This window comes from Petromyzon marinus, chromosome 22, assembly GCF_048934315.1.
Source record: "Petromyzon marinus isolate PM22_M1 ecotype Great Lakes invasive population chromosome 22, UKy_Petmar_22M1.pri1.0, whole genome shotgun sequence".
Taxonomy (NCBI): domain Eukaryota; kingdom Metazoa; phylum Chordata; class Hyperoartia; order Petromyzontiformes; family Petromyzontidae; genus Petromyzon; species Petromyzon marinus.
The window spans coordinates 10,964,000-10,978,162 of record NC_133688.1 but is presented as its reverse complement, the minus strand read 5'-3'; the positions used below and the strand labels follow the sequence as shown (position 1 = coordinate 10,978,162).

At 42.3% G+C, this 14,163-nt stretch overlaps 1 protein-coding gene across 3 annotated transcripts in view; it reads right to left on the bottom strand.

Moving 5' to 3' along the window:
• HMCN1 (hemicentin 1) overlaps positions 1-14,163 on the bottom strand; it is a 279,869-nt gene that overhangs the window by 165,187 nt on the left and 100,519 nt on the right. For all 3 annotated transcript variants that reach the window (XM_076068718.1, XM_076068719.1, XM_032959068.2), the window contains one exon: positions 114-227. In XM_076068718.1, the coding sequence (XP_075924833.1) occupies positions 114-227 (114 nt within the window). The remainder of the gene's footprint in view (positions 1-113; positions 228-14,163) is intronic.

Here is a 14,163-nt window from a genome sequence, read left to right as displayed (position 1 = left end):
CAGTAATGTATAGGCAGGTCTCATGTTAAATGGAACAGTAAAATGTATGAAGAGATTCACACTTGGCACTCGCGTGATGTATTAATTTCTTCAGCCACAATATGCGCGCTCACCTTTGTACCACTTGACGACAGGCTCAGGCACACCAGTGGCCTGGCATTCCAGCACAGACGTGTCTCCATTGGCAATCAGGATCTCTTCACGAGGAACCGTGATCTTGGGGGCCTCTGTTTGGATTGACACACAGGACGCAGTGTTAAAGTGTCGCACTACAATCATCACCAACGGCCAAGGCCGCTCATGGCTGCGCAAGTGGTCTGTAGTCCAGCACTCGGTTGGTGGTGGATCACCGTGCACAAATGTTATGAAACTCCCTTCCCTTAGGCATTGAGGTTGTTCAACGGATTTCTGAGCTGGGTGAATGGATCTCTGAGCTGGGTGAACGGATCTCTGAGCTGGGTGAATGGGTCTCTGAGCTGGGTCAACGGATCTCTGAGCTGGTTGAACAGATCTCTGAGCTGGGTGAATGGATCTCTGAGCTGGGTCAACGGATCTCTGAACTGGTTGAACGGATCTCTGAGCTGGGTGAACGGATCTCTGAGCTGGGTTAACGGATCTCTGAGCTCCGTGAACGGATCTCTGAGCTGGGTGAACGGATCTCTGAGCTGGGTGAACGGATCTCTGAACTGGGTGAACGGATCTCTGAGCTGGGTGAACGCATCTCTGAGCTGGGTCCGAAACGTCGTGATTTAATTTAGTTGTTTTCATTGGAAAGATGTCATCAACCAAGTCAAACTTTAGCTGCCTTATAATTGTACAGCCATTTGCGTTTCTTCCAGTTGGTTGCGCTCGCTTTCGACAACCGCTCGCCATCGCCTCTCTGTCCCCCTAACCCCCTGCAGCATCACAAAAGGCGGCTTAAGTTAGCCCCCCCCTCACGGCCCTTCCTGGCTCCTCCCCCCCCCCCCCTTAACCTGTATATAATCTCGGGTCTCTTAGAGCTCTCTTCACTTGATACAGCTATTTTGCTGTGACGGTTTCCACCTGAAGACGGAAGCTTGTGTTGCCTCCAAAACGTCGTGATTTAGTTGAGTTGTTTTCATTTATTTTATTTTACCTACGTAACTTTACCGAAAAAACCAAAGAGTATGAATCCTTGCAGTCACGAAAGCTTCAAATCTAGAATTGATCTAACATGTTTTCTCTCTCTCTCTGTCTCCCCTCGTGTTGTTGCTCTTATTTCCTGCAGTCGCGAAAGCTCCAAATTTCTCATTGACATGCTAATTTCACTACCCCCCCCCCTCTCTCTGCCCCCCTCTCTCTCTATTTATGGCCTCGACACAGAGACGTTGTTTCTCTGTGTGCCTATGTGTGTGTCTCTCTCTGTGTGCCTACGTGTGTGTCTCTCTCTCTCTGCTTATGTGTCTGTCTGTGTGTCTATGTGTTGTGTGTCTCTCTCTGTGTGTCTCTGTGTTATCTCTCTCTGCTTATGTGTCTGTCTATGTGTCTCCGGTTCTGTGTTTTGTCTCTCTCTCAAATTTAGCAATCTTTGGAAGAACGTAATCAACCAGGTAGGGTGTTGACTGTTATGTTAGCCGACTCTGTGTTGTATTGCATTATATTTCTAGGTTTACTAGGTTTATTTTCTCTTTCATTTGTACCTGATGATGATTGCTTGTGTTGCAATCGAAACGTCGTATGCTATTGTTTAATTTATTATTTTTTCTTTCTATGTGACTTTACCGAACGAACCAAAGAGTAATTCCTGCAGTCACAAAAGCTCCAAATCAAGTTTAGGTGTTAAGATGTTAAAACACCAAACTGAAACCTTTTACAAGGAATCATGTCTGCATTAACCACAATGCTTGTGGTCAGAATGCAAACAAAAAACATACTCTGATAATGTGTGCATTGTCCTTGAAACTGATTGTGGTTAATGCAGACATGATTCCTTGTAAAAGGTCTCAGTTTGGTGTTTTAACATCTTAACACCTGTTTTGTTGCCAGAAAAAAGGGGAAAACCTATTAACAAATACTGACTTCATGTCATCCTCATATTCCGCAAAAAAATAAGTGGGAGTTGAGATTTTAAGCGGTAACACACGGGGCAGATGGACTGCTCAGTGGGCATTACACATAACGGAACAATGTGCAAACTCGGCAGTGTTCTGAACCCCAGTGCCTCCTTTGAAACGTGACTGATTGTCTCCAATAAAAGAGGCAGTTTCCAGCCCCAACAGGAGTGCCGTGCACTCGCAAGGGTTGGAGGGCATCATGCTTCAAAAGCGCACCGCGAAAATTCCTCCAAGTGGCAGACGGAGGCAGAAAACCACGACGGTGAGAGAAACGGGGAATGAACAACACACGATAAAAAACAAGAGGAAGTAGCGAGGCAGTTGAGCAAAATCAAACAAGTATATTTTACTAATAACGATAGGAGTGATGCAACCAATCGCTTGTCCATCAACGTTTATTTTTCAAAGAGGATCCTGCACTGGGCCAGTGCCGTTAAAATGAGTGACAGTGACGAGGGAATTGACGCTAGCACCTAGAGGAGGCCCCATCGCACACGACGGGGGGGATGATACTCCGAGTCGCCAATCTCACGACCGTCTCAAAACCCCACCGCCTTCTACAACACCTGCCCTGGCAAGACCCGACGGTAACTAATCCGAACACTGTACGAACTAGGCTAAATGTGCTTAGCTCATGAGATACGATGAGCTGGGTGTATATTCAGAGTGATTTTGGCATTGGCACATTTACACACTGACAAACATATGCACGGGGGCTCCGTGGTACAGTCGCTTATGCGCTACACTATGAAACCGGTGACATGAGTTGGATTAATTGCCACGGTTAAACATCAGCGCTGAGTGATGTCTGAACCAGCCCCGGTTCCCCCCCCCCACCCCTTCACTAACCCACGCCGATCAGCGTGGTGAAGTATGGTCAAACAACTTTAATGACTAACACAACATGTCTTTCACGCGGAAACGGATTGACTTAGGGCTGTAAATTATTATTACTGGCATGCACAGGACAGATGCAGATAGCACGTGCCAGTGATCCTGTGCACAATGGCCAAGAATTCAAACCAGGTTGCCATGACCGTAGCGTAGTAAACGCAACTAGAGACAAATGCACAAACGAAACGATGTGCACACCGACAAACACACACAGGCGCAAAGATAAAGATCTCCCGTATAGCCTTAACAGACTGTTGGGGCAAGTGCTGTTAGCGAGCACCTATGAAGACCGGCCCGCGAATCGCATCTGGAACTCTACACGACCGCATCGGGGCAGAGAGAAAGAAAATGACGAGATAGAGTGATGCGAGAGAATTTGATGAGATAAAGTGATGAGAGAGAATTTGATGAGATGAAGTGATGAGAGAGAATGTGATGAGATAAAGTGATGAGAGAGAATTTGATGAGATAGAGTGATGAGAGAGAATTTGATGAGATAGAGTGATGAGAGAGAATTTGATGAGATAGAGTGATGAGAGAGAATTTGATGAGATAAAGTGATGAGAGAGAATTTGATGAGACAGAGTGATGAGAGAGAATTTGATGAGATAGAGTGATGAGAGAGAATTTGATGAGATAAAGTGATGAGAGAGAATTTGATGAGATAAAGTGATGAGAGAGAATTTGATGAGATAGAGTGATGAGAGAGAATTTGATGAGATAAAGTGATGAGAGAGAATTTGATGAGATAAAGTGATGAGACAGAATTTGATGAGATAAAGTGATGAGAGAGAATTTGATGAGACAGAGTGATGAGAGAGAATTTGATGAGATAAAGTGATGAGATAATGTGATGAGAGAGAATTTGATGAGATAAAGTGATGAGAGATAATTTGATGAGATGAAGTAATGAGAGAGAATTTGATGAGATAGAGTGATGAGAGATAATTTGATGAGATAAAGTGATGAGAGAGAATTTGATGAGATAAAGTGATGAGGGAGAATTTGATGAGATAAAGTGATGAGAGAGAATTTGATGAGATAGAGTGATGAGAGAGAATTTGATGAGATAGAGTGATGAGAGAGAATTTGATGAGATAAAGTGATGAGAGAGAATTTGATGAGATAGAGTGATGAGAGAGAATTTGATGAGATAGAGTGATGAGAGAGAATTTGATGAGATAGAGTGATGAGAGAGAATTTGATGAGATACAGTGATGATAGAGAATTTGATGAGATAGAGTGATGAGAGAGAATTTGATGAGATACAGTGATGATAGAGAATTTAATGAGATAGAGTGATGAGAGAGAATTTGATGAGATAGAGTGATGAGAGAGAATTTGATGAGATAGAGTGATGAGAGAGAATTTGATGAGATAAAGTGATGAGAGAGAATTTGATGAGATAAAGTGATGAGACAGAATTTGATGAGATAAAGTGATGAGAGAGAATTTGATGAGATAAAGTGATGAGAGAGAATTTGATGAGACAGAGTGATGAGAGAGAATTTGATGAGATAGAGTGATGAGAGATAATTTGATGAGATAGAGTGATGAGAGAGAATTTGATGAGATAAAGTGATGAGAGGGAATTTGATGAGATAGAGTGATGAGAGAGAATTTGATGAGATAAAGTGATGAGAGAGAATTTGATGAGATAGAGTGATGAGAGAGAATTTGATGAGATAGAGTGATGAGAGAGAATGTGATGAGATAAAGTGATGAGAGAGAATTTGATGAGACAGTGTGATGAGAGAGAATTTGATGAGATAGAGTGATGAGAGAGAATTTGATGAGATAAAGTGATGAGAGAGAATTTGATGAGATAAAGTGATAAGACAGAATTTGATGAGATAAAGTGATGAGAGAGAATTTGATGAGACAGAGTGATGAGAGAGAATTTGATGAGATAAAGTGATGAGATAATGTGATGAGAGAGAATTTGATGAGATAAAGTGATGAGAGATAATTTGATGAGATGAAGTAATGAGAGAGAATTTGATGAGATAGAGTGATGAGAGATAATTTGATGAGATAAAGTGATGAGAGAGAATTTGATGAGATAAAGTGATAAGACAGAATTTGATGAGATAAAGTGATGAGAGAGAATTTGATGAGACAGAGTGATGAGAGAGAATTTGATGAGATAAAGTGATGAGATAATGTGATGAGAGAGAATTTGATGAGATAAAGTGATGAGAGATAATTTGATGAGATGAAGTAATGAGAGAGAATTTGATGAGATAGAGTGATGAGAGATAATTTGATGAGATAAAGTGATGAGAGAGAATTTGATGAGATAAAGTGATGAGGGAGAATTTGATGAGATAAAGTGATGAGAGAGAATTTGATGAGATAGAGTGATGAGAGAGAATTTGATGAGATAGAGTGATGAGAGAGAATTTGATGACATAAAGTGACGAGAGAGAATTTGATGAGATAGAGTGATGAGAGAGAATTTGATGAGATAGCGTGGTGAGAGAGAATTTGATGAGATAAAGTGATGAGAGAGAATTTGATGAGATAAAGTGATGATAGAGAATTTGATGAGATAGAGTGATGAGAGATAATTTGATGAGATAAAGTGATGAGAGAGAATTTGATGAGATAAAGTGATGAGAGAGAATTTGATGAGATAAAGTGATGAGAGGGAATTTGATGAGATAGAGTGATGAGAGAGAATTTGATGAGATAAAGTGATGAGAGAGAATTTGATGAGATAGAGTGATGAGAGAGAATTTGATGAGATAGAGTGATGAGAGAGAATGTGATGAGATAAAGTGATGAGAGAGAATTTGATGAGACAGTGTGATGAGAGAGAATTTGATGAGATAGAGTGATGAGAGAGAATTTGATGAGATAAAGTGATGAGAGAGAATTTGATGAGATAAAGTGATAAGACAGAATTTGATGAGATAAAGTGATGAGAGAGAATTTGATGAGACAGAGTGATGAGAGAGAATTTGATGAGATAAAGTGATGAGATAATGTGATGAGAGAGAATTTGATGAGATAAAGTGATGAGAGATAATTTGATGAGATGAAGTAATGAGAGAGAATTTGATGAGATAGAGTGATGAGAGATAATTTGATGAGATAAAGTGATGAGAGAGAATTTGATGAGATAAAGTGATAAGACAGAATTTGATGAGATAAAGTGATGAGAGAGAATTTGATGAGACAGAGTGATGAGAGAGAATTTGATGAGATAAAGTGATGAGATAATGTGATGAGAGAGAATTTGATGAGATAAAGTGATGAGAGATAATTTGATGAGATGAAGTAATGAGAGAGAATTTGATGAGATAGAGTGATGAGAGATAATTTGATGAGATAAAGTGATGAGAGAGAATTTGATGAGATAAAGTGATGAGGGAGAATTTGATGAGATAAAGTGATGAGAGAGAATTTGATGAGATAGAGTGATGAGAGAGAATTTGATGAGATAGAGTGATGAGAGAGAATTTGATGACATAAAGTGACGAGAGAGAATTTGATGAGATAGAGTGATGAGAGAGAATTTGATGAGATAGCGTGGTGAGAGAGAATTTGATGAGATAAAGTGATGAGAGAGAATTTGATGAGATAAAGTGATGATAGAGAATTTGATGAGATAGAGTGATGAGAGAGAATTTGATGAGATACAGTGATGAGAGAGAATTTGATGAGATAAAGTGATGAGAGAGAATTTGATGAGATAGAGTGATGAGAGAGAATTTGATGAGATACAGTGATGAGAGAGAATTTGATGAGATAAAGTGATGAGAGAGAATTTGATGAGATACAGTGATGATAGAGAATTTGATGAGATAGAGTGATGAGAGAGAATTTGATGAGATAGAGTGATGAGAGAGAATTTGATGTGATAAAGTAATGAGAGATAATTTGATGAGATAGAGTGATGAGAGAGAATTTGATGAGATAGAGTGATGAGAGAGAATTTGATGAGATAATGTGATGAGAGAGAATTTGATGAGATAAAGTGATGAGAGAGAATTTGATGAGATAGAGTGATGAGAGAGAATTTGATGAGATGAAGTGATGAGATAGAATTTGATGAGATAAAGTGATGAGATAGAGTGATGACAGAAAATGTAATGACAAAAAGTAATGAGATTAAGTAATAGTTTTCACTGATTTAATCGTTTATTTATGTATTTATTTCATGTACTGTAATTCATTAAAAGATAGGCAATATCATTACCAAATGTACTATTCAATGAACATCTCTAGAATGCAGAATGCATCCCCTCGCGAATAACGAGGGGATACTGTACTACAAGAATGCAGCCACTAATGTAACACAGAGATAGTCTGCAATCAGCCACAGATACAGAGCGAGAGAGAGAGAAAGAGACAAGAAATAGGCTGACTAAAACATTTTTACATTTCAAACAACACACAGCCATTTGTGCATCTGCAACAATACACATCAGCAGTTCCTTAAAGAGGTGCATTGTGGGTCTCCTCATCCTAGCATACCATCAAATTAATTGCGAGCAAATGTGACCAAACTTAAATTTTTATCTTCTTTGGTTCTTTCGGTAAAGTCACGTAGAATGAGAATAAAATAATAAATTGATAAAATAAAATAACACAATAATATTCTCACGACGTTTCGGCCACAACACAAGCGGCCTTCATCAGGTGAAGGGACGAGACTGTCTGGAGGACAGCTCCTACCAGGAGGACAGCTCCTACCAGACAGTCTCGTCCCTTCACCTGATGAAGGCCGCTTGTGTTGTGGCCGAAACGTCGTGAGAATATTATTGTGTTATTTTATTTTATCAAATTTTTATTTTATTCTCATTCTACGTGACTTTACCGAAAGAACCAAAGAAGATGAATCATTGCAGTCACGAAAGCTTTAAATCGAAATTTAAATTTTTATTTAAAGCTTTCGTGACTGCAGTGCTTCATATTCTTGGTTCTTTCGGTAAAGTCACGTTGAAGGGAAACAATAAAATGTATAAATTATATATAAAACAATAAAATTCTCACGACGTTTCGACTGTAACACAAACAGTCATCATCAGGTGTGAAAACCAACGGCAAGAAACATTTAAATGTTTCCCTTCAACGTGACTTTATCGAAAGAACCGAGAATGTGACCAAACTTGTGGTACAGCAGCAACAGTGATGTTGTGATTTGCTAAGTAGCCGATAAATAGCATGAGAATCAACACATCACGACGTTCATATATATATATTTTTTATTGTTACCCTTCTACGTGGTGACTTTTACCGAAAGAACCAAGAACATGAATCCCCGCAGTCACGAAAGCTTTAAATAAAAAAAAATCAACACATCGTTAAAAAAAAATCAGAGAAACCAATAATCTAGTAGGTAAATAAATAAATATTCCGGCCACAAGCAAAGTGCTTGCAGATGTGAAGAGTGCCACTGAGACGCTATGATCAAGCCATTAATCTTGACGGCCCCGGTACGCACGAGAGCAACTTTCTATATCAGTTGAACTCTCGCCGGCATCGATGCTCGTAAACTGCTGAGGTGGCCAAAGCAGCCTGGAACCACCCAACTGTCTCCCTGTCGACCCAATCCTCTATACAGCCCACAGCCTACCCTCTCATTCACAGTGAAGTGTGGGCACAATATTGTAAGTGGTTCAGAGCGAGCTAGGGGGTCTCTACGGTCAAAGGACTGAGCTAGCAACCCTGAGAATCTGGGTTTGAATCTGGGTTTTAGCTGTCTGCTTTCAAATGTAGCAAGTTGATAGTCTCAAACCGGTCACTCGTGACTACACAAACTAAACTCATCACGTTGTCTCATTGACATACGATTAAAAATGATCTGCAGCAGGACATGTGGGAAAGTGTGCTCTTTGAGCGTGTATTTTTTTTAATAGGTGGCGTAACAAAACATTCTTAGAAGTAGTTTTGTGACATCTCCTTCTGTGGGCTGTTCTCGAACAAGAGGATGTGCCGGAGCTCCAAATGCTATCTTCGTATCATGACGTTACAGCCACAGCAGCACATATGGAAGAAGATTGGAGCTAAACAATTATCGGTGGTTAATGGAACAAGGCTAATTCACAACAAAAATGTATCTGTCCTCTGTTTTATGATACAACTAGAACTAACGGATATAATTTATGACGCCGAGGATTACAAAACACAAGGTCTTATGCTTGACCCTGACATTAAGCAAACAAAACAAAGACAAAGATCCCCCATACAGCCTTAGCAGACTGTTGGGGCAGGTGCTGTTAGGGAGCACCTATGAAGGCCGGCACGGCACACGAGGGGGTGTATGGACAGCACTACGCCTGGCTGCCTTTGTCTCCTTTGTGGTGGTATTTACACACTGTACCAGATACTCATTTGAGGCTGAGTCAACCTAGGGGAGGCCCAGAACTGGTTCAGATAATTGCCACTGGTGTTGGCCGCGAGCCGGAATTGAACTGGGGTCGTAGAGCAATGCGCGAACCACTGCGTCAATGCTCCCCACAAGCAAACACGCACAGATGCCACGTGTAGTCTTTTAGACCTAAAAGGCTAGTTGTTAAGCACCTACTGACTCTGGCATGGCCCATGCACACCCATCTCAGACTCTCTAATGCCGATGTTGACACATAAAAGTATTTGAGGTGGAGTCCACCGAGGGGAGGCCAAGGACAGAATCAGATACCACTCGCCACCGATGCTGCGCACGCCTCGAAATCGATGCAAGGGTCACTGTGGTTATCCCACTGCATTGTAGACTCTCTCCTCCAAACACTAAAAGTTTTGGGACGTTAGCAGTGTGAGTCCTTCATTTAGGTATGTGATTTTTGCTTCATCCCATAAATTATTATTGTCAATAGTCACATTCGCATATGAACGTGTATCTTGACAAGCTCCTTAAATACAAACAGCTACGGTGATGTATGTGGCACCAAATTGTAGGTTAGTTTAGTTGGACGTCCCAGAGAATCATATATCTAGTACAGCTAGATCTTGACTTAAAGCTTTCGTGACTGCAGGAATTCATATTCTTGGGTTTTTCGGTAAAGTCAGGTAGATAGGTTCATTAGAAAATAACAAAAAACTACGATGTTTCGATCGCAACACAATAGGTCGTCTTCAGGAAAAGGGAGGGTTAGCTTCCGAGGCACGAAATTGATTTCTCTAAGACGAAGGTACTTTGCAAGCCCACTGGCTATCAACATGAAGCCATCCAAATATATTGACACAGACACAATCTCAACCGAGATGGGTACAAACTGAGCAATCATTGGAAGGACGTTATCAACCAGTTTAAGTCATATTTGGCTATGATATTCCCATCCTACCACTTTACGATGTTAGCTGTGCTTTACGCCCATTTTAAACTTGCGCTTTCACAGTCACTTCGCGCGCCGACCCCTTAGTTGCGGTTCTGCGATCTTCATTAATATGCTAATTTTCACCTGGCAGCCGATTGGCTGCTGACATTTGGGCTACGCCCATTTCAAACCCTTACAAACAGTTTACCTTGGAAGCTAACCCCCCTTTTCCTGAAGACGACCGCTTGTGTTGCAATCGAAACGTCGTAGTTTTTTTGTTATTTTCTTTGAAATGATCTACGTGACTTTACCAAAAGACCCAAGCATATGAATACAATTAGATCGTTAAGAATTGTCTATTTAAAATAGTTTTACGCATAACCGTTTACAGAGCAAGTTGCCAATTACCTGGTGGTGAGGAAAGAGTAGCCTCGTTTTTATCGAGCGCATAACGGAACAATTATTCCATATAAAATAGATAACAGACAATACGTCCGATGTTCTTTAAGGGCCATGAGCCTTCACGAGTTGCGTAACCCAATCTCTAAGGTGTAAGGGATAAATGGAGATTCTAGAGATTTAGTGGAATTGCCCAAGACTCGAGGAGTCAACCTAAAGGCTAACAAATCAAGAATTGTATAGAGCAGTGAGAGAAATATCTCTCGCCAGTGTGACTGGCCGCCTTAATATTATTTGTTTAAATCTGGAGAAGTTCAATGTTGGGTTTTTGCCAAGTTTTTTCCCCAGCTTAGCGTTAAATCTAACGCACCCGGCTTCTCGTGGGAGCTGTTCTCAACCACAACAGCGGCGGCGGCGTGTCTCCGTACTCTACATTCAAGACTGCTGAGAGGTCCTTTCTGCTTTGCTGAAAGTAACACTCTCGGGACGGTATTCCCAGTGGTGTCGTCGCGGGTAGAAAAAAAAACTCAGCAGAGCAGTCGGTGGTGCTCCGTCTTTACTGTGCAGCCCGGAGCAAGGTATGGAAATTCCACATTGCTATGGTGGAGGCCTATTCATCCGTAAGTTGACCATTCTCAATGTCCCCCGAAGCGATACTCATTTAATCGAATGTAGATGGATGAGTCGATCACCAGCCAGGATCTTTTTTTTACTAACCTTCTGACTGAGAATCGTGCTGCATGCTATATTGACACCCTTGCCAGATATGATTTAAATGGATACTATGTCTGCCCAGGTTCCAGATTGAGCAAACCAGGCGGGTACAGGCTTCATCGGCCTGGAAAAGCACCTCGCGGCAGATGCGTTCCTGAAGAACACCGCGTTAAGGAAAAATGGCATCATAATAAATAACATATAATATAGGGTAAAGCACAGTCCGCAATAAACACGTGAGATGCGTACGCAGGCTGAACAAAGCGTGAGGCGCGTGGGTAGCATCTAGAAGCATCCAGCAGCATCCCACCTCGTGTGATCCTACCCCGAGGCAGCCGCAAGACCGCTTATTCTTACTTGCGCGACATAGTTCTGTTCACTCGAATTGCGTTATAGCGAATTCGCATCAGCGTTACAAAAATGTGTTTCCGAATACGTTCAACGTGATATATCCAATTCGCGTTTTTAAAACACGCGTCGTATTAGACAACAGACTTACATGTGGATATACATACATATGGAAATATGTACATTTATCAGACCCGGTCTTGAGTCTTCCCGAGGCCAACCCAGCCTTAAATGAGTACCGAGTGCAGTGTGTGTGGATCAGCACTGGGCAGACAATGGCAGCTGGTCATAGTCCTGGCCACACCAACCCACCATATGCTATGCAGGCCGTAATGAATGCTCATTAACAACACTTTCTCCGACAACCTGTTGAAAGCTATACGGGGGGACCTTTGTATGCAAGTCTGCATGTATCTGTTCACAAAGTGGTATCCATTCACAAAGCGGGGGAGCGGTTAGCGCACTGCGCTACGAACCCGCAAATCCGAGTTCCATTCCTGCTCACGGCCAACACCAGTGATGACTATTTGAACCGTTCCTGGGCCTCCCCTAGGTCGACTCAGCCTCAAATGAATACCTGGTGTGGTGTGTAAACATCACAACTGGGGAGATAAAGGCGGCTGGGCGTGGTGCTGGCCACCAACCCCCATGTGTACCATGCCGGCCCAACAGTCTGTTGAGGCTATCCGGGGGATCTTTGTCTTTGTTGACAAAGCAGTGGAAAAAAAACAATCCCACGTAAGTGACCATGGACAGCAGTGAGTCTCCGGTCAGGGGTGTGAAGACACAATTCCATCTGCCCCGCGCTTCGTTCTTCATCCGGTAAACATGTGCCGACATATCTCAGGCGGCCGAACGGCACGGGTCAACGGCCACCTCATCCTCTCACCTGGGTTCAATTCGCCCGCCCTGATAGAGGGGGGATGGGGGTCGTAAATTAAACGCGGCACGGACAGCGCCGAGCACACACGAGACGGCTGACGAGTTCCAGATGCACTGCGTTTGAGTGGTTCGACCCAAGCCGCCCGTCTCCCTCCGCCCCGCGGCCCCCCACAGACACCGACCCTCAACGCCGTTGCTTGTCGCTAAATGTAGCCAGCGCACCAATCAAACGAAGTTTTGTCATGGGACTTTTTTTGGTCAGTATCAAAGTGTGAAAAATAAGAAGAGGTGTTACGCCTGACGACGCTGGCTGTGACCTCGAGGGGAAACGTTGTATGAAAATAAAAACTGTCACAGTCTTGCTTGATTGCTTTTCAACATTCATCTCGGTTTTGCTGAAATTAACTGGCGCATTTGCCCACGACGTGACAACTTGATTTGATTGGCTCTGTCGGGTGGAGGAGGGTTTTAGTTAAACAATGGGCATTGTGCCTACACAGCGATCTTACCCAAAATAAACGAATTTTGATTTAAAGCTTTCGTGACTGCAGTAATTCACATTCTTAGCTCTTTCGGTAAGAATACAAAATAAACGAGTTAAGAATCACGATATTGGGTGTTGAAACCCTACGTGTGAAACCAACGTAAATTGATTGTTACGGTTGCAACATGTGCCTCGAATTGTTCGCAAATTATATATGTGAACGATGTGTTCGTGGCCTTGTCCCACCGGCGCCAGAGATCAAAGAACACCAAAAGGCGAATAGCAAAACGACGCTGTAAACGCCAAAGCATCAATAGCTTGCTGTTAGGCAGTTTTATCTCTGGGACCCTTTTTTGCCAGTATTAAGAAGCTACGAAAGAAGAAAATGACTTAAACATGATGCTTTCACGTTACAGTAATGCTCATGTGGCGAACAAAACTTCGTACAATCGAGAGAAACGATAGAAAGGAGACGGCACGAATCAGGCAAAACCTAAAGCCTACGCTCGAATAACGCGACGACTACGGCCCATAGACGATCTCTCAATGCATTGACGTTGGCTGGGATCATTGGCGAATGACTCGTGAACACGGTTTGTTCACAAAATAGAACACGGAAGCGACGTGAACGTGGAATGTCCACGATGAGCGCCGCCAACGGGCATGAGCGCCGACTCGTTGTGCGCCAGACAGATTCTCCGCATTTTTTGACTTGTTTGTGAATAAATAAAAAAAAATGAAATTGACGTGTGGGGGAAAAAATTGCCATTCTCAGGGGGCCCATTAGAAATGCAGTGGGCTGCATGGTTCGGAATGTGCGGAGAGTTTATTGGGAGTAAGTGTGCGAATGGTTACCGTGCTAAAAATAACTTGTTTTTTTTTTAGAACTATTGTTATTGTGGTACGCAGAGAACATTCCTTTTGTTGCTATGGAATGTTTTTTACTGCCTGTCATACAATCTCTGAGTGAGAATGCTCCGTTAAAGTAAACCGTACCAGTAACCAGGCGAGGCTAATTCCCACACTAGCACGGCCGAGTGTGTTGGAGTGCGTTGGTGCCCGTCTCGAATGCGGCGATGTAGGGGTGAGAGTTGGTGGATCA